This window comes from Xiphophorus hellerii, chromosome 9 (assembly GCF_003331165.1).
Source record: "Xiphophorus hellerii strain 12219 chromosome 9, Xiphophorus_hellerii-4.1, whole genome shotgun sequence".
NCBI lineage: Eukaryota > Metazoa > Chordata > Actinopteri > Cyprinodontiformes > Poeciliidae > Xiphophorus > Xiphophorus hellerii.
In genome coordinates this window covers 29,574,852-29,601,947 of record NC_045680.1, presented here as the reverse complement: position 1 = coordinate 29,601,947, position 27,096 = coordinate 29,574,852, and the positions used below count along the sequence as shown (strand labels likewise).

The window sequence follows — 27,096 nt, the reverse complement described above, 5'->3', positions numbered from 1 at the left end:
GTCTGTCTTCAAACTTTGCCCATTTCTTGACAGTCCTTCATCCGACTCCTAACCGGAATATTTTGTCAGGTTTTATATTAGTGTAAGATTCTCTTTGACACCTTGAATCTTTCTACATGTCTCTTTGAGTTCTTGGCAAATTACGTAATGGTTGATTTCGATGGAATCTTAATAACTGAAGTATCTTCTGTCTAAGAATCAATTTTAATACAAAGCAAGGTAACCCATGGCTGAGAAAAGGATGTAGTGAATAAAGCTAACAGAGAAGTACTGTATTTACATGATAAAAGCCAAAGTTGCTTCCATTTTGAAAATTATGTGATATGCTTTAGTTTGGTTGGAGAAATTCTATGAGGTAATATAGACTTGCAAAAACTGGACTTTTTTTTGAAAAAGCTTATAGCTGTTGACCATGTCATGAGCCACTCACCGCTGGGTGGTTTGGGCCTTGGCGGTATACTTCTTTTAGGTGGCAGAGCTGGCATGTCTGTTTTCCTGGTGAAAGGGTCATCTACAAATACTGGCTAGAACAGAAAAAATTGTAGAAATCAACAGATTTTTTTTTCAGATATTAATCCTGAAAAAAAAATCACTGGATTCAGGACACCTGTTGGACAACATATTAAGCTTATTATTGTTAGTATTTTTTACCCATAAATATATAATCAAGCGTGAAGTTATTCTTATTTACATTATTTTTAAAAATGGCATGGTGAAATTTATTTATTACTTTGATGGCAGTGTGGTTGAGTGAACTATGGAGTAAACAGGTACCACAGGGTTGTTTAAAAGAACAAATTTTAGTGTTAGGTGTTACAATGTAATTGTCCCAGATCAGGGGTGCTCAAAGTCGGTCCTCGAGGGCCGGCATCCTGCACGTTTTAGTTCTCTCCCTGGTAGTATCAACCAGTGGGTCAGTATTCTTCTTAGGCCTTCTAACAAGCCATCATTTGATCCAGGTGTGTTAAACCAGGGAGAGTACTAAAACAAGCAGGATGCCGGCCCTCGAGGACCGACTTTGGGCACCCCAGATGGAACAGGACTCAGTTCCTCAACACACCTGCATTTTGGGTCTGATCAGTGGTTCTATCAATCAATCAAGTTTTATTTGTCCAGCATATTTCAGCAACAAGGCATTTCAAAGTGCTTTACATCATAAAAACGCCCATCCATCCATCCATCCATCCACCCATCCATCCATCCATCTTCTTCCGCTTATCCGGGGTCAGGTCGCGGGGGTAGCAGCTTCAGAAGGGAGGAACAGACTTCCCTCTCCCCGGCCACTTCTTCCAGATCTTCCGGGGGAGTCCCGAGGCGTTCCCAGGCCAGCCGAGAGACATAGTCCCTCCAGCGTGTCCTGGGTCTTCCCCGGGGCCTCCTCCCGGTGGGACGTGCCCGGAACACCTCACCAGGGAGGCGTCCAGGAGGCATCCTGACCAGATGCCCAAGCCACCTCAACTGGCTCCTCTCGATGTGAAGGAGCAGCGGCTCTACTCTGAGTCCCTCCCGGATGACTGAGCTTCTCACCCTATCTCTAAGGGAGAGCCCAGACACCCTACGGAGAAAACCCATTTCGGGCGCTTGTATCCGCGATTTAGTTCTTTCGGTCATGACCCAAAGCTCATGAAAACGTAGATCGACCGGTAAATCGAAGCTTCACTTATTGGCTCAGCTCTCTCTTCACCACGATGGACCGGTACAGCGCCCGCTTGACAGCAGACACTGCGCCAATCCGCCTGTCGATCTCCCGCTCCCTTCTTCCCCCATTCGTGAACAAGATCCCGAGATACTTGAACTCCTCCACTTGGGGCAGAACACCCCCCCCCCTGACCCGGAGAAGGCACTCCACCCTTTTCCGGCTCAAGACCATGGCCTCGGATTTGGAGGCACTGATCCTCATCCCGGCCGCTTCACACTCGGCTGAGAAACCGCTCCAGCGAGAGCTGCAGATCACGACCTGATGAAGCCAGAAGGACCACATCATCTGCAAAAAGCAGCGATGAGATCCTAAGGCCACCAAATCGGATCCCATCAACACCTTGGCTGCGCCTAGAAATTCTGTCCATGACAGTGATGAACAGAATCGGTGACAAAGGGCAGCCCTGGCGGAGTCCAACTCTCACCGGAAATGAGCCCGACTTACTGCCGGCAATGCGGGACAGACTCTGACACCGGTCATACAGGGACCTGACAGCCCGTATCAAAGGGCCCGGCACACCATACTCCCAGAGAACCCCCCACAGGGCTCCAAGAGGGACACGGTCGAACGCCTTCTACAAGTCCACAAAACACATGTAGACTGGTTGGGCGAACTCCCATGCACCCTCCAGGACCCTGCCGAGGGTGTAGAGCTGGTCCAGTGTTCCATGACCAGGACGAAAACCACACTGCTCTTCCTGAATCCGAGGTTCGACTATCCGACGGACCCTCCTCTCCAGGACCCCTGAATAGACTTTGCCAGGGAGGCTTAAGAGTATGACCCCTCTATAATTGGAGCACACCCTCCAGTCCCCTTTTTTGAACAGGGGGACCACCACCCCAGTCTGCCAATCCAGGAGAACTGCCCCCGATGTCCATGCGATATTGCAAAGTCGCGTCAGCCAACACAACCCTACAACATCCAGAGCCTTAAGGAACTCCGGGCGGATCTCATCCACCCCTGGGGCCCTGCCACCGAGGAGCTTTTTAATCACCTCGGTGACCTCGTCCCCAGAGATTGGAGAGCCCAACCCAGAGTCCCCAGGCTCAGCTTCCTCAATGGAAGACATGTTGGTGGGATTGAGGAGGTCTTCGAAGTATTCTGCCCACCGGCCCACAATGTCCTGAGTAGAGGTCAGCAGCACACCATCCCCACTATAAACAGTGTTGGTGCCGTACTGCACCCCCCCCCCCCGAGACGCCGGATGGTGGACCAGAATCGCCTCGAAGTCGTACGGAAGTCTTTCTCCACGGCCTCTCCAAACTCCTCCCATGCCCGAGTTTTTGCCTCAGCAACCACCCGAGCCGCATGCCGCTTCGCCCGCTGGTACCCATCAGCTGCTTCCAGGGTCCCACAGGCCAAAAAGGCCCGATAGGACTCCTTCTTCAGTCTGACGGCATCCCTCGCCGAAGGTGTCCACCAACGGGTTCGAGGGTTGCCACCGCGACAGGCACCGACAACCTTGCGGCCACAGCTCCAATCGGCCGCCTCGACAATGGAGGCACGGAACATGGTCCACTCAGACTCCATGTCCCCCACCTCCTCCGGGACATGTTCGAAGTTTTGCCGGAGATGGGAGTTAAAGCCCTGTCTCACAGGGGATTCCGCCAGACGTTCCCATCAGACCCTCACAACACGTTTGGGCCTGCCAGGTCTGACCAGCTTCCTCCGCCACCACCGGAGCCAACTCACCACCAGGTAGTGGTCAGTGGACAGCTCCGCACCTCTCTTCACCCGAGTGTCCAAGACATATGGCTGCAGATCCGATGAAACAATGACAAAGTCGATCATCAAACTGTGGCCTAGGTGTCCTGGTGCCAAGTGCACATATGGACACCCTTATGCTTGAACATGGTGTTCGTTATGGACAATCCATGACGAGCACAGAAGTCCAACAACAGAACACCACTCGAGTTCAAATCTCGAGGGCGGGGCCCGGTTCCAGGGCGTGGGATCTACAATCTTAACCGCCGCAGATACTCCGGGTCCTGATGAGTCGGTTGATCAGCCTGCCTAGCAAAATGCTTATAGAGGGTAGCATATCAAAATCCTTCAAGACCACAAATTTAATAAGACATCTAAAAAACAATCACTTGGCAGAGTATGGTGAGTTTTTGAAGCTCACAGCACAGAATCAGAAAAAGACACTGGGAGCAGTCAGAGAGAAGCTACCAACACTCGTCCATATGAACGTGAAAGTCAGAAGGCAAAACAAGTTACCAGAAAAATAATGGAATTCATCGGACTACACGACCAACCATTCTCAGTGGTGGAAGATGCCGGGTTTCGCAGACTGCTCTCGCACTTGGAGCCCCGGGACGTAAATATTTTCCAGACGTAGCTCTTGTCAAGAAAACTGGCATAAGGGTATGAGATCTTTCCAGGCACACGCAGAAAAAGGTGCATAATGGCTTGGAAGACATAAAGTAATCTTGTAGTTTGATTAAAAGTTAATTAAGTTGAATAAATCTGAATAATATGAGTATAGGTAATCACTCAATAACTTTCTGCAAAGAATCTCTGATTAATGATCTGTAATGATTTAACTATGTAATGATTATGTTAATGATTAACAATAAGACAAAAGATGTGATTTATTGTCAATGAATATGAAGTTGTGATCTTATGTAATCAATTCAAACAGGTTTAACAACAGATTGAATGTGTTTAATGAATTATAATAAATGATAGTGAATTATAGAACAGAGAGAAATGCAGTACAGCCCTGATAACAGGAAATGTCGCAAGCGGTTCTGAACAGATGGCCAGGGCGCACCTGATGGGTGGTGCGGTGAGTTTGGCTGAGGCAACGGGGAATGGGGAAGTACGGGAACTTCCATTACGGTCAGCAAAAACAGGTTGGGAAATGTGGGGACTTTTTTCATGAGAGACAGCAGATGTGAAGAAAGTCACGTAGACCAAACCTCCCCATACACACACATGGTGGAGAAATGTATAAAAACGTGCTGAAAAGAGGAACCAGTTGTTCCCAGTCCGGCGGCGCAGAAGAAGAGACAACCTGCAGGAGCAGATTGAGCTACGGACCGCACTTCAGAACCACGGGGGAGCTCGGACTTCACACCGCTAAGAAAGGACTGGGTCCCATCGCCCCATCTCTGGTTCTTTATTCGACCGTTGGTCTCGTCTCAACCCAGCAATTTCAAACTCTGCAACAAGACTTGGAGGAAGGACAAAGGTCCCTCAGGGATGAGGAACTGGGTTTTGCAAAAGGATTCGGACCCATTCTTCTTTGTTTCCTTTCTAAGGAGGGTTTTTTCCACACAAGGCAAAGACCTCAACCAAGGATGCTAGAAATTCCTGTTGCCAAAAGATCCACCATCGTCTGGGTATGAGTTGAATCTGCTCATTGAAATTCCATTTCAGAACGTGCGACTTAAGTTAGGGAAAAGAGACAGGGTAGTATGATTGTACATGTAAATTTTATTACACTGTTTTTGAATTATATACGATTGATTATTGATTTGTATGTTGCATATCCCTGCTTAAGCTTGCTTAATAAATTTATACTACAAAATTCTAATGAGGTTGGTGGACATTGGAATTAATAGAGTCATTTAATCTTTGTCCAGTTCTTTTAATTGAGGTAAAACCAATATACATGATTCCAGTAAATAGGAGGCTTCGTAATTTCCTTTGGTGAGATAAAATAATGACCCTGGGACTTACATCTAAGTCACTAAACATAATCTAGCCGGTTCCAAGTGCAAGTTATGATTTAGAAAGTGGGCTACCGTTAACAGAAGTGGTTATTGGAATTATGCAGCTGCGAGGGCTACTCAGCTGATTGTTTCTTAACTGTAAAGGGTCATAACTTCTGGATTGGAGGTAGTTAGAGCTAGACGAATCACTTTCGCCACCAGTTTAAATAGATTATCTCTTATAGAGTACTCTTAGGGTAATACCCAGGTCTCAGAGATTTTCCGGACCTGTTAGACGGAGAACTGGTCAGTAGGCAGCCCTGGGGAGTAGTGAGGAGTGGGCGGGGCTGACTATTGCAGGATAACCTTCACTCTGCCTGAACTCCATCTCAGCTCTGCCTGAGGCTCACCCTCTGCCACACAGGGCGAGCCTAGCCCCAACCCTAACAGCAGAGAAAATCCCATGACCAGGTTCCTTGTCTTCCATATTTGGTGAAATCCTGGCAGAAGAAACCATGCAGCAGGTTCACGCCGTAGGTGCAACACCAACAGAGATGATAGTCTGCCTCATGGAGCCACCCATCTCTCGAAGTGCATCATCATTGGAAAACTGGAAAGCTAACAAGGAACGCTTCCCTGGCCTTGCCCCAGTAGCAATAGAATACCTGCCTGCACCCTGCACAAGCGTTGAGAGTGAGCGCTTATTCAGCACTGCATCCAACATTGCATATTTTTTGCGACTTCGTATCGCTGCAAAAATAAAACAAAAATAAAACCAGCATGCTGCGTGACTACGAGGCAAGTGCAACATTTCCTCCACAGGCTGAACTTCCGGCACAATAACACATTGTCTAACCTGGAACACATACATGAACTTTATCAGCACAGACAGAGTCCAGCACTGGGCAGCATGTGTGAGATATAAATTAACACGGCACACATAATTCTTTGTTCACAAAGATGTATTATTCCTGCTGCTCGCTCAACACACCTCTGAAAGTGATTTGGGGTTCACATTGAACTGTGCAAGCAGAGAAAACAAAGTTGCATTTAAACTTGACACATACCTTAATGAAAAATTCTCCAAAGAAACATGAGTCCTCACGGGTGATTAATATAAATGCCCATGGTAAGCCCATTTCTAGTTTGAGTGAAAGATTGGGTGTGCAATCTGCACAACGGTAAACTTCAGAGATCAAACTGCAACAGCGCGAGAGGCAGCCAATGCGATTAATCAACTATCCGTTGACAATGATTCTGTCCTGCTAATGACATATTCAGTGCAGCAGAGATGCTTGCAGTATGGTTTATAAAAAAAAATATATTTTTTTAAATAAACAAAAACAAGCAACGTTTAGCCTGGCAGACGGTTGTGGGAGAGGGGGCAAGTAAAGCCTGGCGGCCTTCCATCATTTGTATTCTGATAGTTGTACTCCAACACTGCCAACTTAGCCTCAATATGTGAAAGACGCTGTGATCTGGCCTTGTTAATTGAAGACTGATAAGAAATAATGCTACCCCTTAATACCATTTTAAATGACTCCCAAAAAAACTGAGTCAGATACTTCTCCATTGACATTAAACAGAAGAAAATCTGAAGTCTTGGCTGATATAGTCTTGAAATATAATCTTGAAATGATTTGTTTGTATTGAGGGGTGATACATTTCCAATTAAACAAAGGAGCATCAAGATTAAAGTGGATCTGTGTTAAAAGAGGGACGTGATCTGAAATTAAGATGCTGTCATACATAATACGTGAAATTAAGTTAGAATCAATTAAAAAGTGACCAATTCTGGTCATGTGTGGGTGAAAAAAATTGTATTTACGATCAAAAGGATGCTGAAGCTCCAGATAAACAAAATTTAGTGACTTCATGAAATCATATATAACTGCCACTGATTTCAGAGGAGAAGCAACCTTATTGGAGGACCTATCCAATATGGGATCGAGATAACAATTCAAGTCGCCTCCTATAATTATATCTTGATTATTGCATTGTGCAACAATGTCAAAAATCTTCCAAAAAAAAAAAAAAATCAAAGCAGTCGCAATTTGAATTTAAAAGAGCCACTGGGATGGAATTGATTTCACCAGTGACTCAGACTCCCCTCTGAGTCTGCAGACATGAAGTCAAAAATAACCGGAATGGACTTGCACATAAGAATTGCAACCCCTCTAGCCTCGTTGCTAGCAGCTAAGCTTGCCTGAGCTGTCAATTTCTGAGTTTTGTCTTTCATTGGCATGGTGTAATCAACCAAAACTGCAATATATTGCAATAACAGGTGTCTACTGGTCTTCCAGTCAAAAAAATGAAGAACTTTGGTGCAGTAATTAAATGTTAAACAGAGGCAGTGACACAGAGCTCTACAAAACAGGTCTACTCCATTACTGCTCAAGAGCATCCCCTCACCCCAGCGAGTTTTTGTGTGTGTGTGGTTTTGGGAACTGACAGACAGACAAGACACCCCCAGGAATCCTGAGCATCGCACTAAGAATCTGGAAGAGTTAAAGTAATATAATAAGCTTAAAATATTGTTAAAGTACATTAGAAAATTTTTGAAAAACCTTCAATTAATTTGTAACTAATTGTGAGTCAACTATGGACAATTAAATATTTCTATTGATTTCTATTATGTAGGGCTGTGTAATAGCCCTACATAAATTTTATTTGTGACTTCAGGTTAAACCATCTCAAGTTCTTTTTTAATGAACAATATCAACAGCTCGGTACTACTAACTAAAAATGGCGACAATTTCAATTAGGGTTTTCATTCAGAGCCATATAGAAACCTGCATAAAGTAATAAAGATGAAACATTCACATGAGTACCATACCTTCTGATAATCTGGAAGCCAGTTGGCCCTTCCTTCAAAGGGGTCTCTGGCTTTTGACATGTGGCTGAAGTCTGCAAAGTCAGTGCAGCTGTTTGTGGCACTGTTGAACGTACTACTCCCAAAGGGGTCCAGTGTTGAGAACAGATCTGAAAATAACATGGTAACAGTATTTCAGTGAAAGAAACTAAAAAAACAGGTTTCTAAAGATTCAGCAAACACAGATATCTGAAGACTTTTGCTTCAAATTTTGTGAGAACAGTTTGGAGATGGTGCCTTCCTGTTCCAACATGACAGTGCACAAAGCAAGACCTATAAAGACATGAATGAGTCAGTTTTATATGACCTTGACTTGACAGAACATCTTTGAGCATAAATAAAGCGCAGGTTGTCAACCATGACCACTTATTGTACATCAGTGACAGACTTGACGGAAGAATGTGACTGTGTCGGAAGAATGGTTAAAACTTCTCAACAAACCCACACTTTTAAATCTTGCAGAAAGTAGTAATACGGTATATAGTAGAAATGAAATTTGGCCTATGCAGTCTACCGGCTAACCGAAAACATGCTTGTTGATGACATAATCGGCTGGCATCAAAACAGAGCAAGCAGGAAGCAGCATGGCTGAGAGGCAAGGGAAGAGCCTGTTAAAAAGGCAGGGGCAAAAACGTCAATTATCTAGACCTGGTTGGGGTTTAAACTAGGGTTGTCAAAGTATATGAATGTCAGGACTCTGGGTTTTTGGTTTCGGTTTTGCATCTTATTTATCATTATGTTTTAGTTCACTTTAGGTTAGCCCTTCATGGTCATTTCAGTTTTATTATTTGAGGTTTGTGTGATTAGAATTGTCTTGTTGCTTTCCTTATTTTCAGTCCTTCATAGTGTTTCTAGTTACATTTATTCTATGGTTACCTTAGGTTATCTTATTATTGTATGTTTAAGTCCATGTCAAGGTTTAAGTGATTGTAGCTCATTTTCATTTAATCCTCCTAGATACTCCTAGTAGCTATGCTAACTAGACTGAGCATTCACAACAGACTGCACTAGCTGCAGCATAGGGAGGAGCAGCCACATGAGATTGTGACTGTCAACGCTTAAACTCTCCTGTCCCTGATTAGTTGTTTCTAGATAGCAGTGGGAGAAGGCAGAGGAAATAGATTTTTCACAGATTATCTCTCATGTCATACTGTCACAACATAATGACAGTTTTAACAAATATGTAAAAAAATAAATATATATCTAAAAGTTACATACTGCATTTTTAATTTCACTTAGGAGAGGACGGGTCAGGAGGGACGAGGGTTAGAGCTGCTGCTGACTGACTCACCTGTTAAGTGTGGTAAAAGGTACAGGGACAAGTTCAATATATGAATATGTTGGTAATTTCTTTTCTAAATTAATTAAATGTTTGTGAAATAGAGACAAGCAGCAGTCTGTAGCTAAGCTAACTATGCTAAATGGTTGATAATCTCACACAGTCTCCCCAACTCTCAGAGAAAAACTGGGTTACAAATTGACACTTTTACCTTTTTCTCTCTCTGTCTCTATTTTTTGAAAACCTAACTTTATTATTTTTCTTAGCAGCATAGTAACTGTCACAGTGGTTCTTGTCTTCTGACTGCTGCTGAACACCGTCACCGTCAAGCGCTAAGCAGGAATAAACCATTTCATGCAGATCCAGGGGGTTCAAGGCAAATGTGGGCTTTTTGGTCTGGGAGGGGGAACATTTCATTTTTACTGTTAAAAATAATTTTAGAAAACACAATATAATTAATTTTGTAATCGACAGGGCCCTATTTTTTTTCTATGAACAAAATAAAAATAAATAAATAAAAATTATGGAAGGACCCCTGTTGGTCAGGGGTCCTTGGAATTGCCATAACATTTCCCCCCTATACGGCGCCAGGGGAAACCCTGGCGCCAGGGGAAACCTGGCGCCTCCCCTGGCGCCAGGTTTCCCCTGGCGCCAGGGGAAACCCTTTGTCATGAGGGGAAACCCTCATGACAAAGACATGAGGGTTTCCCCTCATGTCTTTGTCTCTCTAATGTATCAGGTTTTCTTTACTCTTAATGTGTCTTCTGTATTATAAGTATTTTCAGCTCCCCGTTTCCTCCCTTTTGTTTTCCCCAGCAGATCTTCTTAGCTTCCTTGTGCCATCTTCTCCCCACCCCTCAGCTAGTTCCTGTGCCAACTACTCTCATTTCATCTAGTTAGGTCCATTGTTCCATTTATTACCTCCCAGTATTTAAGCTCCTCCATCTCAATCACAACTTGCTAGTCCGTCTCGTTACCCTGCTCACCATGTTGCTAGTCACTACCTTTGTTAACCTTGTGTCTCCCGTTTCCTTGTGTTTTGGATTTCCTTGTTCCCCTGGATTTTGGATTTTTGTTAGTTCACTTTCTTCATTAAAAATATCCACATTAACTACGTCTACTGCCTGCTACGATTGGGTCTACTCCTACACACATCAGGATAATGAATAATATAAAAAAACACATTAATATTACGTAATGTAATACGTAATATTACATTAATCTGCATTAAGTGAAAAGATGAACAAGGAGTGTCAGACTTGGCGTGCTTGGTGGCAAATTTTGCTTTAACAAACACCGTAATGAATGTTTGGATAAAACCAAGACAGTATGTAGCCTACTTACCGCAATACTCTAATTTGACAGAGAAAGAAGAAACTAGTGTACACAATATTTACAGGTGCAAAGATAAAATTGAATGATTAATTGTACCTGATCCTCTGGGTTTCTGGTGGTTTGTAGAAAATGGGTCACCTCCTGCAAAGTGACTCGTTTGCTGCAGACAAAAGAAAAAACAACTGTTAATATAAGCACAGTAAGATTCAGAATAAAGTCATTAAGGAAGCATTTTTAACACGAGTCATGGTATTCTGTACAGTAGTCTTAACATTCCAAATACCTTGGAGGGTAGAGTGGCACTTTTACAAAAAGGATCTGTTGTGGAAAAATGATCCATCTTTGTAGTCTTCTTAAAAAAATCTTCAGATGAAGCCTTGAATGGATCTGCTTCTTTAAAAGGATCTCCTTCAAAAGGATCTGAAGGCAAAATATTGGAACATATAATTATGTATTATTCAGGCGTGACCAAAAAAGGTAAAGAACATCCCAATGCTGATGAAATGTCTATGCGCCCCAAAGAATAGGCTTACAACAAAACTATTTAGTGTTATTTCCATTGTCACCAGAGCAGACAGGATATCCACTGTTGGTGAAATAAATGTCATTGTTAACACCGTTTCTCCTAAGGTCAGCCACACACAGTTGATGTATTTAGGCACACTGTAGCAACAACAATATGAACTGTAACAAGAATGCACTGTTAACTATTCAACAAGAACATTTTCAATATCCGTTGTGCAGTCCTGCAGTCTGTTGTGCAGTGTGGATTGGACAAAACCACACTGAAATACCTTAGTGTTCTAATCCCCAAAGACGTAACCGAAACAGCTAAGTGCAATTATGAAAATCTTCTGACTAAAATGAGAATAGACATACAGCAATGGACTGTCATCACTTTCGTGAGCTTAATACAAACAACTGATTCTGTGAAAATAAACTTATTACCAAGCTTTATGTTCTTGTTATAAGCTTTCTCTTTTTTTGTTTACAAAAAAATAATAAAGGGAGGGATCAATGATTTCCAGATTGTTAGAGTGGTGTGAAGTTTAGCTAGGAAATCATCAATTACGTTAGGATTCATCTATGTCTATTCATAAAATCTGATGAATCCAATCCACTGGGTAGATTAAAGGGATCTCTTTGAGGACATTAAAGTTTGGATGACATTAAACTTTCTCCTTTTAAATTCTGACAAGACTGAAGTTGTTTTTGGACCTGAACGTCTGAAAAAAGCCTGCTTAATCAATCACTTCATCTGTATGGCATCAGATTGGCCTACAGACTGCAGGTCTGCAGGCCAATAATAAATAAATAAAAACTGCAGCTTTACTGATGGTTCCTAGAATTTTCCACATCATTTAAAGGCAAAAAACTTTGGTTTAGATCAAAGTCATGTGTAATCCATGCCAAAGTTTTTTTCCGACTGACAATAGTGACTGCACTGAAGTTATCTGACTTGATTAGTTTCTAAAATAAAAGTCGTCCAAAAGTACCTGTAGATGTAGATGATGCCTTTCCAAATGGGTCACTTTCAAATGGGTCACCTAAAATAGAAAAAACATGTACAGTAAGAGAAAACATAAGGTGAGAAGGGAAGAATAAAATCTATTAGCAACAAAAAAAGGGACAAAATTCTGTATGGAAATAAGAAAATCCAAGAAATGGGACAGTAAAAGAAATTAGTGCAGGGAAGCTGCCTTCTGTATAAGACAAGATAATAAGAGGGAGAGGGAAAAAGTGAAGGGTGCAACAACCTTTGAATGGGTCTGTTTTAAATGGGTCTTCAGAGTTGAAAAGGTCCGACTGAAGGTCTTGAGGCCGATTGTAGAACACTGATGGCTTAACTTTGAATATATCTTCCTGTGATATGAGAAAAGATTTTTCAGATTGTGTAAATGACCAGAGGCATAAACACCAAAGACTATCAGTAGAGTTCTTCAACTTTACTAAACATGTGGTATGGCTGGCTTACAACGTGGTTACACCATCTACTCTTGATTAAACTCATTTTATGCTTTTCATTTACATCTGAATGACAGATTTTTCAAGGAACAACGGATATGTATTTTGGCATGCTATATTCCAATAAACAAGATAATTAACTTCTATTAATATGATTTAAAGATATGTCCATTTATTTTGACCTTGTATCACAGCTTTTTCATGTTCTTTGTGTATGAAATGTTGAAAAATGTACTGAAATAATAACAAAGGCTAATAAAAATAAATTAAATTAAAATGAATAAAAATGAACAATTAAATTACATATAGTTTCATAATAAAAATTAACAATGCTATTAAAATTAATAATGACTTAAGCCAGCTTTCTTTCTCCCTCATTGGATTCAGTGAGTCTATAAATTGTTTGTATAATCCTTATAACTTGATTAAGCTTGTGTTATTACCGTAATATCTACATATCTGAAATTAAAATAATCAAACAGTCTTTCAATAGTCCAGGGAACCAAAAACAGAATAAACTCAGTCCAAAACAATACAAAAAAAATGAAAGTAAAAAAAAAAAAAAAAAAAAAAGGTCCGGCAGGCGGACCCCTCAGAAGAGGCCCGGAGGGCGAAAATGGAGCAGTCTGGGCCTTCACACATACGACTGGGGGCCACAGGGACTCGGTAGAGAGCTTGAGGGGGGCCCTGGGAGGCGGAGACTCAGAGGGAGCGCTGGTGAGCGACGAGAAGTCTCTGGGGGGTGACAAGGAGTCGGCAGAGGGCGACGAGGGGACACTGGGAGTTGATGAAGTACCACAGGGAAAGGGCGACGGAGAACCACAGGGAGGTTTGGAGCACCCACTTACAGGTGAGGGCCTTGCCACCAGCCGTGCCGCCTGTCGACCAGGTGCCAGCCTGGCTGCCTGGAATCCCATGACCCCATGGACTATGGCTGGAGGAGAGCAGACAGCGGCGGCTGGATGCAGGATGGCAGCGTCAGGTTAAGAATCAGCAGCAACAGCAAAAGGCAAAGAGGCTGCAGCGGCTGCGGCTGAAGGTAGTGCTGGTCTTGGAGACGGCGGAGAGAACGCTGCAGCGGTGACAAGGGGAGCCGCAGCAGCGGCGAGACGTGTAAAGTCCGCTGCGGTGGCGAGTCTGCTGCAGTGACTGGAGGTGTGGCAGGCGCAGGAGACGTGACCGGAGCTCCGGCTACAGGGAGTGCTGGTCCCGGAGACGATGGAGAGGCTGGAGCTGGGGTGGCGAAGCGGAAGCATGGGATATCCGGTTTTGGAGGCAGAGGTTCTCCAGCCATGACAGCTAAAGCTGTCTGGCGTTCCCACTCTGCCTCCTGCTCCACCAACCCCAGGGACGGGAGATGGGCAGACCAGTCCTCCAACACATACAGGAGCCTGATGGCTATGCTGAGGCGTCTGATGGCAAAGTATGGTTCAGCCACCATCTCCACATAGTCTTTTATGGTGTATAGTAGTTTATTCCAGCGTACAGGGTCCATGATGTTCTAATACTTTAGCGTACCTCACTGTTACTTGTGGTCGGGTCCTTCTGTCATGATGTGTGGTAGAGAGGTGGTGAGGCAGACGTAGAGGACCCAGATTGGAGTGAATAAACGATGATTTAATGTGAAAATGCAAATCCAAAGTGTAGAATCCAGGCAGCACAGATGAGCAGACATAAACAGCTCAGAGCTGGTAGCAACTGGCAAATTGACAAGCCAAGCTGCGACAAGACGGTTAGATAGACAGATATGACAAGGACCCAACAAAGAACATGGAACACAGGTGACATTAAATACAGAGAGGGTAATCAGGGAATGAGAAACAGTTGCAAACAATCAAGGGGTAGAGAGGACAACACGGAGACTCAATTAACTGAAAATGACACACAAAAACCTAACTTAACACAGAGAAAAAACCAAATCCTTACACTATTTACTCATTTGCACAGTTTGGAAAGCAGTTAAACACTTTTTGAACAAAGTTTTTGATTTGTAAATATCTAAACTAATTTGACTTTTGGTAGATAAAGTGCTTCGCTCAATTTGGGGAAAAGAGATAAACCAGCCTTCACAGAACATTCATCCATCCATCCATTTTCTGTACACCAGTCAGGAGGTGCTGGTGCCTATCTCCAGCTAACATTCCAGGCAAGATGCAGGGTACACCCTGGACAAGTCACCAGTCTGTAGCAGGGCAACACAGAGACAGATAAAGGACAAACAAGCATATACACACTCACACCTAGGGGCCTTTACAGAACAATGGTGAGAATTTTTGAATGAACATAATAGGACCTTTTTATTCTTTGTGTTTTACAAGCATCTTTGTAAAACACCTTTAACTTGACAAACAAATGTCAGGGTTTGGGAGCTCAGTCCTGCGGAGCTTCTATCGCTGTGTGGTGAAGAGCATTCTCTGCACCCGCATCACTGTTTGGCACTTCATCTGCACTGCTGCTGAGTGGATGAGTCTGCAGAGGATGGTTAAAGCTGTGGGGAGCAGCCTTCTCACTACCTCGGACCTCTACACAGGGGTAAGCACTCGGCATCATGAAGGGTTCCACCCATCCTGCACACAGACTGTTTCAGCATCTCTTCTGACCGACAGCTGAGAAGCATCCAGAGCAAAACCTCTAAGAAACAGCTTCTACCCTGCAGCCATCAAACTGATGCACTTAACTCAGTTTTATCTCACTTTTTAACTTTATTCATTTACAGGTGCTGGTCATAAAATTTGAATATCATGAAAAAGTTTATTTAAATCAGTAATTCCATTCAAAAAGTGAAATTTGTATAGGGAAGCCTAGGCGCAAATTCAAACTGGAAGACTCTTTCTAGCCCCACCTGCATCATCCAACCGGTGCATCCCGCTCATCACCGTCGACCAATCAACGCTGGTCCAAGATACGTCATGTCCAATCACTGTGCAAGTCCCAGCTGATAAGCACCTCTATCCATGGCGTCTTCTGCTTTCCAGCAGAGCTCAACCCACCACCGCCCCTTCACCTCCTCTCGCCCTGCCCTTCGGCCGCATTCTTCACCAACCTCCTCCACCAGTGCCGGGTCCCGGGGGGATGATGTTCCTATCAGCAGCTGGAATGCTCATCTGAGCCTATCGCAAATTTTGCAATAATCGATGTCCTCAGCCGGGGCCCGAGTGCCAAAAACTTAATTCATGCATGTTAATAAACTTTTCTAATCGTCTTCCTTTTCTCTGTCTGGGTCTCTCCAGATTTAATTATATTCATTCATTACATTTTCCTCACCTACACGCTGTGCAGCTATGAGGGTGGTGACTAAGGCCTGCTAGGTCAATCACCAGTAACCTTACTCCCTTTCAGATTACATATACCAGTCCATGGTCAATAAAATCATCTCTGCCATTCATGTCTTCAGTGAACATTCTCTTAACAGCAGTCACAGGTAATCATACTCTTTTAGATTACCTACACTAGTGAACCCTTCTCTGCCATTCACTACTTGAGTGGACAATCGATATTTAGATCATGACCACCCAGGGATTCTTTCGGGTGCCACATGTTGCACGCCCCACCTCACCTGTTCGGACACCACAATGTCATTGTCGTAGATATCCTCTTGCCTCTCATGAGAGGAGAGTTAATACCTAATCCAGCTGCAGCCCACTACAGAGTTCATGAAGAAACTTTTAGTTGGATTTAGATGAGGAGATTCACCTAGGATTAACGACCTTCATCCGAGTGACACAACTCGCTTCATTCCACAGGCTAATTTACTAGCAGTAGGAGTGAAATTAGCTCCCACGGACCACACTCATTCACGGTCGCTCTCCTTTTTTTCACCAAATGTTCTTCGAATTTGCCCAGGTTAAAATTTAGTGACTTGGGTTACGAGTCACAGAGGTGTTGTATTAACTACATTATTTATTGGCAAAGGCAACCTATAAAAACCAGAATCGAGCATCATAGTTATTTTACGACCATATTTGAGGAGACACATTAATTAAATGTCCACCACATCTTTTAGATTATACTTTATGTTAGATATTTTATTAGTAGGCAAAGTTACGTGAGGGTCAGTACAGCTTAATTCAGTAGCAGAAATAATAAAATAAGAAAAATCAATCATCTTATCTAACCTATCTTTCCCCAGCGCTGACACAAAGAACTAAAAGAAAATTTTGAGAGTCGGAGTATGGAATTTCGAATCTCAGATATGGTAAAGAATGTGTCCCAGCAGGAGGAGGAAACTGATCAATGAAGGCAGGCGTCCCTGCAGGTCTGATGAGCTTCCGCCTCAGTGTAGATGTTGAGGTTACACAGGCCTTGGGTGCTGGCAGGAAGAGTGGCGAGTTAAACTGTAGTTCCTCTTTTTTGCCTTTGTCCTTTGCCTTTGGGGTCTTAACCCAGATGATGAGAGAAGTGCAATTTGGTGCCACAGGTTGCAGGGCTGAGAGGTTGAATCCCTTTCGCAGTCTTCAGTCCACCTGTGGCCCCGGCTCTTCTTCAGCTGCAGAGTTCTTTGTCCATCTTGATCTTGGCTCAAAGCTACCTAGAGGAAACAACAAAAGGTTCCCCTCTTGCATCAGTTTTTGTAGGAGTTTCCACCCTGTGAATGTGTTTGCATTGGCTAGCACGGTTGCCATGCTTCTTCATTGGCCGTCCGTAGATGGTTTTAGATCCATTTTTGCTTTGGAGACATTATGTCATGTCTGTGTTCTTGTCTGGGCCTGCTCACAGGTCACACTCCATCCCTCAGCCTGCACATTCAGGCCTTTTGGCTGCTCGTGAACTTTTACAGGGCGATGATCGAGAGCATCCTCTGCCTCAACATGACTGTGTGGTATGGTAGCTGCACAGCATTGGAGAGGAAACAACTGACACGGGTGGTGAGAACAGCACAAGGCATTGTGGGATGCCCCCTCCCAGACCTGGACTCCATTTACACAGACCGGGTCAAGAAGAGAGCTGGATCCATAGCGATGGATTCCAGCCACCCGGGCCACAGACTGTTTGTGCCGCTGCCATCAGGCAAGCGGTACAGGAATATACGGACTACAACAAATAGACTGAGAAACAGTTTCTTCCCCACAGCCGTCAGAGCCATTACTCCCTGCCGCCCCCCCCTCCCACACATATCATAACCTCGCAGTCATACATACATATCCCCCACCCCCACACAGCCATATTGTTCTGCACTTTGCACTGTCACATTATCTGTATTTTGCCATAATTGGACCTGCTGCTACTTCTTTGGTGTGGTTGAGTGCCTTTAGTTAATTTAGTTGTATATATTGTTATTATTATTATTGTGTGTTTGCTTATTTATACTGTATATATTTGACCTTTTGCACGGGAGCTGCAATGGAAATTTCGTTGAATTCTGTTCAATGACAATAAATGCTATCTATCTTTTCTCAGCAGTCTAAGTTCCTCGTCCATCTGTTTCCTGTTCAGTGTGGTTCCTCTTTTGTGCTGGGCCATGCATCTCATGCTCCAGTCAGTCACCTTTGCTCTACTTTCAGTTCTCCTTTATTCCTACTGTCTTTCGCCTACTATTTACCTCCAACTGAGTGCAGTTACACATTTTAAATCATCTCAAGCTCATTGTCAAAATCACATAGCTAGTTTTAGCATTAAAACAATATTAATACAAGTATCTTGCATTGGGTCTTACTCAATTACTCCAATTACTCAGTCTTTAGACTTCATTCTTTAAAACTTTCTGCAGGTTAGTGTAATGGATTCTGCTTTTTCCTCTATCTCTTTTAGCCTCTTTAATTTGCTAACAGCTTCAGCTTACATAACCATGTTTATGTGTGACTGCCGCCAGTAATACATACACAGACTGAAACTGATTAAACTACCCTTTAGGGAGGGTACAGATTGTAAAGAAGAATAAAGCTAAACACACGCTACAATCTTTGCCTCACTTGGCGTCAACCCTAAGTGTGGCCCAGTGCTGGATGGTGAATGTAACTTTATATCTGTTCCATTTGTATGACATGTATGGCTTGTAATATTGGATCATTTTTCGGCATTAAGGCCTGTTTTTATATAGAACCAAATCACTTTATTTCTCAAAGTAATTTACACTGAGGGGTTCTGGTCGGGTCAGAAACTGGTTAACGGACCTGGGAGGTGTAAAATAGAAATAGAATAAAAGGAAAGCTTGCATGACACAAAACATAAAAACACAACCTCATTGATCTTATTGAAGTATGATTCTACTGTTGGGTCTAGATGTTACTGTACATCATAAACTTTAAAGGTTGGTTAGTTGTGATTAGTAGTCATCCATCTGATTAGTCTAATCGTGATTAGTTGTGATTAGTAATCACATTACTTGTGATTACTAATGACTATAACTCATTAGTTGCAAGTTATAATCATCAACATTAAAAGAAATAAACAATTGAAATATATCAGTCTGTGTGTAATGAATAAAAAAACAAGTTTCACTTCTTGACAAGAATTGCTAACATAAATCAACTTTTTCATGATATTCTACTTTTATGACCAGCACCTGGTCATAAAAGGTACATAGATTATATATTTGTACTATATGTGCAAACATACTGTATATATTATACTTTATATCTGTTCTCTATTATTTATTTATCCATTATCTGACACACTTATCTCTGGCGGGTTTGTGTGGGGTGCTGGGTGCCAACAGGCAAGAGGCAGAGTATACCCTGGTAGTCCATCAGAAGGAAACACAGAGAACGAAAAGACAAACAATCATGCACGCACACTCACACCATTTTATGAGGGGCCGTTTAGGACAAAATTTACGTTTTGTCTCTCACACACTACCAAAAACTCTCGCATACTCCAAAAAGGTAGCCACGCACACTCCAAAAAATTACGTTTTGTCTCTCACACACTACCAAAAACTCTCGCATACTCCAAAAAAGTAGCCACGCACACTCCAAAAAATTACGTTTTGTCCCTCACACACTACCAAAAACTCACGCATACTCCAAAAAAATAGCCTCGCATACTCAAAAAAATTACGTTTTGTCTCTCACACACTACCAAAAACTCTCGCATACTCAAAAAAATTACATTTTGTCTCTCACACACTACCAAAAACTCACACATACTCAAAAAAATAGCCACGCACACTCAAAAATTACTCACGCACATTCAAAAAATACTCAAATTGCGTATACACACACTACTAAAATGTCACACACACACACACAAACGTTAACTTTCTCGCACACATACACTGTACTAACAGCTCGCACATTCACAAACGTTAACTTTCTCGCACACATACACTACTACCAGCTCGCGCACATACACACAAACGTTAACTTTCTCGCTCACATACACTGCTAACAGCTCGCACACACACAGACGTTTATCTCTCACATACACAAGACTAAAGTTGAACACACACACAGTACTAAGACTCGTTTTATGTATGTGTGAGAGCGAGACTTTTTATGAATGTGTGAGAGCGACACTCTTTATGAATGTGTGAGAGCGAGACTCTTTTTGAATGTGTGAGAGCGAGACTCTTTTTGAATGTGTGAGAGCGACACTCTTTTTGAATGTGTGAGAGCGACACTCTTTTTGAATGTGTGAGAGTTGTCACGGAAGAGGCGGGGCATAATTTTTGGATCAAACTGCGCATGCGTAGATCCTAAACTATAAGTTTCGATTGTTGACTCACTGTATGTTCTATTACTTAGTATATTTGTGCTTTTAAATATATATAGAACGTTTAACTTTCTTGTAGATTAAATGTGCTATAGAAATAAATGAATCTGATTGATTGATTAAAAATAGCAAAATTGCTGTAGTACAATCTGTCCACTGGGTGCCAGATTGTAGCACTGCGGGCAGTCGTTGAATCGTTTAATGCGCCTGTCAAAGTGCTGGTTGCCTCCGGAGAAGATAGAATGGTGTTTAAAATGGCAGCTGCCTGACCAATTCTCTCTCGTTTCGAATTAGAGTTAGCCATGTTCGGTATAGCAAACTCTTTCTTCTTCGGCACTAGTTGGCGCCGGTTAATAATTCCTGTAATACTGGCACCCAGTGGACAGATTGTACTACAGCAATTTTGCTATTTTTAATCAATCAATCAGATTCATTTATTTTTATAGCACATTTAATCTACAAGAAAGTTAAACGTTCTATATATATTTAAAAGCACAAATATACTAAGTAATAGAACATACAGTGAGTCAACAATCGAAACTTATAGTTTAGGATCTACGCATGCGCAGTTTGATCCAAAAATTATGCCCCGCCTCTTCCGTGACAACTCTCACACATTCAAAAAGAGTGTCGCTCTCACACATTCAAAAAGAGTGTCGCTCTCACACATTCAAAAAGATTCTCGCTCTCACACATTCAAAAAGAGTCTCGCTCTCACACATTCATAAAGAGTGTCGCTCTCACACATACATAAAACGAGTCTTAGTACTGTGTGTGTGTTCAACTTTAGTCTTGTGTATGTGAGAGATAAACGTCTGTGTGTGTGCGAGCTGTTAGCAGTGTATGTGAGCGAGAAAGTTAACGTTTGTGTGTATGTGCGTGAGCTGGTAGTAGTGTATGTGAGCGAGAAAGTTAACGTTTGTGAATGTGCGAGCTGTTAGTACAGTGTATGTGAGCGAGCTGATAGTAGTGTATGTGAGCGAGAAAGTTAACGTTTGTGTGTGTGTGTGTGACATTTTAGTAGTGTGTGTATACGCAATTTGAGTATTTTTTGAATGTGCGTGAGTAATTTTTGAGTGTGCGTGGCTATTTTTTTGAGTATGCGTGAGTTTTTGGTAGTGTGTGAGAGACAAAATGTAATTTTTTTGAGTATGCGTGAGTTTTTGGTAGTGTGTGAGAGACAAAACGTAATTTTTTTGAGTATGCGAGGCTATTTTTTTGGAGTATGCGAGAGTTTTTGGTAGTGTGTGAGGGACAAAACGTAATTTTTTGGAGTGTGCGAGGCTATTTTTTTGGAGTATGCGAGAGTTTTTGGTAGTGTGTGAGGGACAAAACGTAATTTTTTGGAGTGTGCGTGGCTACTTTTTTGGAGTATGCGAGAGTTTTTGGTAGTGTGTGAGAGACAAAACGTAATTTTTTGGAGTGTGCGTGGCTACTTTTTTGGAGTATGCGAGACTTTTTGGTAGTGTGTGAGAGACAAAACGTAAATTTTGTCCTAAACGGCCCCTCATACCATTTACACCTAATTTAGAGAGATCAATCAACCTGGCAGTCATGTTTTGGACTGTGGGAGGAAGCCAGAGCCGGAGTACAAGGAGAGAACCCATGTAAACATATGGAGAACTTGCAAACCCCATGCAGAAAAACCTTGGGCTGGGATTCAAACCCAGGACCTTCTTGCTGCAAAGCAACTATGCTACCAACTGCATCACTGTGCAGACCTATTTAGTTATATTTATTTATTAAGCTTCTTAAAGTGGGACCTGAGTCCAAATTTAATACCACTAACAAGTAAAAGTGAGCTGTTATGACAATAAAAAAATCCTTCAATCCTTGAAAACAACAGTGCATTTTTAAATGCCACTGATAGACAAGCCATGGAACAAAGCTTTACCAGTGTATTGATGTCATCCATTTCACAACATTACATTAAGAAAGATCCTAAGTTCAAGGAAGTCTTTCAAAGACATTTTAACAATTTTCAATAGCCATATTTCTGTCAGTGTACAGAAATATGGATGAATTAGAAAAGTATAACTATGAGAAAAAGAGAAAAAAGTTATTTTATCCAACATTTAAAAACACCTTATGAGATAAAGACCTGATGAAAATGAATGACAGAATAAGGAATCCTAGTCAGAAATTATTACATCTTAAATTTTTGTAATACATAATTTTATTAAAATAGGAAAATGTGATCTACAATGGGATGTATAAATTTCCTAACCTGTCTACCCTTCCCTGCAGCTGAAAAGCCTCCACTCTCTTTGTCATTGAAGCCTTCGCTCATGTCGGCCAGGTTTGTCATACTGCCTCCATTGGTACCATTTAAGGTGCTGCTGTACTGCTCAATTCCTTTAGACATCTCCTGCTGACAGTCCTGAATCTGGGATAACTTGCCGCGAGCCTGCAGAATACAAAAACACATGTTCATACAAAACCTTCTCTTTCTTTCACACCCATGTTTTCTGAACGGCTTTCTTTGTGCAGCCAAGAAGAGTAAATGTTTTCAGGTGTTCAACCGTCCATAAATTACTAAATGTGAAAATTTAAGTAGCTCAAGAAAAATACAAAAGAATAAGTGTAGCATCTCTTTTTAATGATCTTCTTACTTTTTTTTTTATAACCAATACAATAAAACTCATCTATGCAATAATATTATTTTCATCACCCAGGTATGCATTATGTTCACAGTTATTTTTTTTTTTCCATTTTTGGGATCTTTAGTTACTGAAAATTGTAATAGAGCTATGGCTGGTGTTACAATTCAAGCTGTGTTGGAAGCCTCTGAAGGTCTAGAGGGACCAAAGTTGCTGCTTAGTTCTCTTATGTTGTATTCACACGGAATGTATTTCGTGAGTCAAAAACGCGTCCAACGCTTCAAGTTCCATGCATGTACACTTTGAAGTCAGAATCTTGATATTTTGCTCTAAATGTGCATTTGGACGAGCCATTGTTTTCTGTTGCCGGTCTCGTACTATGGCAGATGAAATTGAGAAAGTGGCACAAAAATATTATGTAGTGAAAGCTTCTGCAATCTTAACGGAGCCTCAGATGTCTCTGTTGAACATTTTGTGTTTGATCTGTTGATCAAACAACAGAGACAGCTGATAATGGCATGACACGCATTGGAGCCTCTTGCCTTTTTTCTTTCCTGGTTACTTTGAACAATGGCGGATGAAATTGTCTCGAGGTTTTGTTTACTGAAATCAACAGAATGTTGTCGTAGGGCACTGTTTGAATTTACCAGATGATTCAAAGATTTTGTGAGCTTCACAAGCTCGCTGTTCGCTGACAAGGGTCACTATCAGCACTGTTTTTGTCTCACCTGAGCCCAGTTTGATGACCTGCTATCCTGCATTGGTGCATGCAGCTGATGGCAGGACACCACCTACAGGCTACTACGTCACATAGTAGAGTCTCTGATTGGTTGAAATGTCGTGGCCCGTGGAAAAAGTTCAGATTTTCCGACTCCAGTGTCAGCTGCATTGGACGTGCCTGACACGTGTCAAATGCTCAAAACACTCAAAACGCTTCAACCACGCAGTGCCAGATGCGCGAAACACGCCACGACACACCCTCGACGTGCATCCACATAGACTTGAGCTGTGTCCGAACTCAAGGTCTGCATCCTTTGAAGGACCCGGTCTACTTAGGACGGGTAATTTGAAGGCCGCGAATATCGATGACCGGAAGAGAAATGCTGTGAGTTCGGACAGGTCTAGCCTTCGGCCAGCTGTCTTGCCTCCATCTTAGTGTAACTTATGTTTCCTAGCAACCATGACTGCGTGAAGCATAGCGGTGAAAGAAAAAAAAAGGAGCCGAAGTTTGTTATTTAGCTATGTATTACTCCCGATTTCTGTGTTAATATTCACCTTTTGTAGTAGGGGCTGTTCTATAGTAAAAAAGAAATGCTAGTTTGATTCTAAAATGTTCAAACATGTATAGCACATTTCTACAAGGAATGAATATAGACAAATTATTCATTTTCAAATATACTCCCCAGATTTCAGGTAAGACATTACAGTTAAACAAAACTACTATGTTTGAAGGCTTAGCTTTAATCAGTTAAACTGATTTCAAACATTTTACAACATCATATTACATTACTAAATAATACCAGTGTTTAGCTTCCACTCATTTGGGGAAAGCTAGAGGGAGTTTTTAAAACAATGTGCTGGGAATCAGGCGTTCTCTCCCGGTATAATGAACCTGGAGCTGGTCAGCTGGTCAGCTGACTGCTGGCAAGGGGAGTTGGCTGTTAACACAGTGGGAGCAGACATGTCTGGAAATGTTGGAGCAATATTGCAATTAGGTGATGTATTGATGAACGAAGCACATACTTGAGATTTACACAGCTGCATAAAAACATTGTAAAAAATATTAAAGTGAAATATAGCAAAATAATTTGCCGCTCTTCACCGCCATTGCCGCTTTTTAGAATAGAATTAAACTTTATTGTCATTGCACTGTCACAAGTACAAGCAACGAGATGTAGTTTGCATCCATCCAGAAGTGCTCTACGAGATATAAATATTTATTTACAGATGTACAAGACTATGTATGTATGTATGGAGGAGCAGAGGAGAGTCCAGCGTGAACTCAGAGAGACACTGAGGACATGCAAGGACAACTACAGGAGGAAGCTTGAGTCCAAACTCGAGCAGAACAGTGTGAAAGATGTGTGGAAAGGATTGAAGCAAATCGCTGGGTTGAAGGGGAAGGACACACAGACATCTGGGAGCCTCGATAGAGCAAACCAGTTTAACCAGTTTTTCAACAGGTTTAGCTCACCTCCTGCTACTCCCCTACCACCACCATCCCCCCACACATCCACACTGCCCCAAGTTGTTCAAACCACCTACCGGCATTCTCCTGCACACCACCTCTCCTTCAGCCCCCCATCCACCCCCTCCTCCCCCATCTCCACTGCAGACAACAACACCTACCCCCAGCTAACGGTGACTACAGGCCAGGTTAAGAGACAGTTGGAGCGATTACACCAGGGGAAGGCTGCAGGACCTGATGGCATTACACCACGGATCCTGAAGACCTGCTCTGGCCAGCTGTCCCCTGTACTGGCACACATGTACAACCTGAGCTTGAGGCTGGAGAGAGTCCCGCTGCGGTGGAAGACATCACATGTGGTTCCTGTTCCCAAGAAGCCAAGGCCATCCGACCCAGAGGACTACAGACCAGTTGCTCTCACATCTCATGTGATGAAGGTCATGGAGAGACTGGTCCTGGCCCAGCTGAGGCCTAGGGTGAGGACGTTTCTAGAGCCCCTGCAATTTGCCTACCAGCCCCACTTAGGAGTAGACGATGCCGTCATCTTCCTGCTGCAACGAGCACTTTCGCACCTGGATGGTGGAGGAGACACTGTGAGAATCACATTCTTTGATTTCTCCAGTGCCTTCAACACCATCCAGCCTCTGCTACTGGGTGAGAAGCTGCGAAGGATGGGTGTCAACGACTCAGTGATCTCCTGGGTTACTGACTACTTGACAGGCAGGCCACAGTTTGTCCGTCTGGGCAGTGTGAAGTGGTGGTCAGTGACGTAGGAGCTCCACAGGGAACTGTGTTTTCTCCCTTTCTCTTCACCCTGTACACCACTGATTTCCAGTACAACTCTGAGTCATGTCACCTACAGAAGTTTTCTGATGACTCAGCGGTTGTCGGGTGTATAGGGGATGGAGGGGAGGGGGAGTACAGGACACTGGTGGACAGCTTTGTGGAGTGGTCTGAGCAGAATCACCTGAGGCTCAACATTAGTAAGACCAGAGAGATGGTGATTGACTTCAGAAGGAAGAAGATAACTTCACGGCCACTGAAGATCAAAGGGGAAGTGGTGGAGGAGGTGGAGGATTACAAATACCTGGGAGTTGTAATCGGCAACAGACTGGACTGGGCATCTAACACTGACGCTGTGTGCAAGAAGGGGATGAGCAGACTCTATTTTTTAAGGAAGCTGAGATCCTTCAAAGTGTGTAGCAAGATGTTGGAGACCTTTTATCACAGTGTTGTTGCCGGTGCCATCTTCTTTGCTGCTGTGTGTTGGGGAAGCAGCATCAGAGCCAGCGACTCTAATAGACTAGAAAAAATCATCAGGAAAGCTGGCTCTGTACTGGGACTAAGGCTGGAGTCCCTGGAAACTGTGGTGGAGAGGAGGACACTGAAGAAGGTTCTGTCTATTATGGACAATAAACAGCACCCTCTCCACCACATAGTGGACAGACAGCGGAGCACCTTCTCACATAGACTGCTCCAGCTCCGATGTCGTAGGGACAGATACAGGAAATCCTTCCTGCCACATGCCATCTCACTGTACAATAAAAGCTAAATCATTGTTCTGCACTAATCAGTCCGATTTTGCACAACTGCACTGTGGCACACTTGCTGTACATATATTTACATATACATATCTGCATTTTTTTTTTTTAAATCTTTGCAAGGACTGCTCTTAAGTTGCTTTTTATATTAACAGCATTTCATATTTTTTACAATTTATAGCATTTTACATTTTATTTTTTATTTTTATTTTATCTACAACTACTACTCAGTGGTAGTTGTTATTGTGTCTTCTCTCTATGCTGTAACTGCGAAGTAATTTCCCTGCTGGGATGAATAAAGTACTTCT

General features: G+C 42.7%; 2 protein-coding genes across 7 annotated transcripts in view; both read right to left on the bottom strand.

The window, feature by feature from the left end:
- The window catches only part of LOC116726052 (uncharacterized), a 591,833-nt gene that overhangs the window by 39,237 nt on the left and 525,500 nt on the right, over positions 1–27,096 (bottom strand). The gene's annotated exons all lie outside the window — the stretch shown is intronic.
- eps15l1a (epidermal growth factor receptor pathway substrate 15-like 1a) overlaps positions 1–27,096 on the bottom strand; it is a 138,560-nt gene that overhangs the window by 21,746 nt on the left and 89,718 nt on the right. For 5 of the 6 annotated variants that reach the window (XM_032572523.1, XM_032572522.1, XM_032572526.1 and 2 more), the window contains 7 exons: positions 22,687–22,866; positions 12,602–12,707; positions 12,341–12,391; positions 11,128–11,264; positions 10,941–11,004; positions 8,195–8,340; positions 431–524 (listed from right to left, as the gene is read on the bottom strand). In XM_032572523.1, the coding sequence (XP_032428414.1) occupies positions 431–524; positions 8,195–8,340; positions 10,941–11,004; positions 11,128–11,264; positions 12,341–12,391; positions 12,602–12,707; positions 22,687–22,866 (778 nt within the window). The remainder of the gene's footprint in view (positions 1–430; positions 525–8,194; positions 8,341–10,940; positions 11,005–11,127; positions 11,265–12,340; positions 12,392–12,601; positions 12,708–22,686; positions 22,867–27,096) is intronic. The other variant, XR_004340523.1, reaches the window with a different exon arrangement.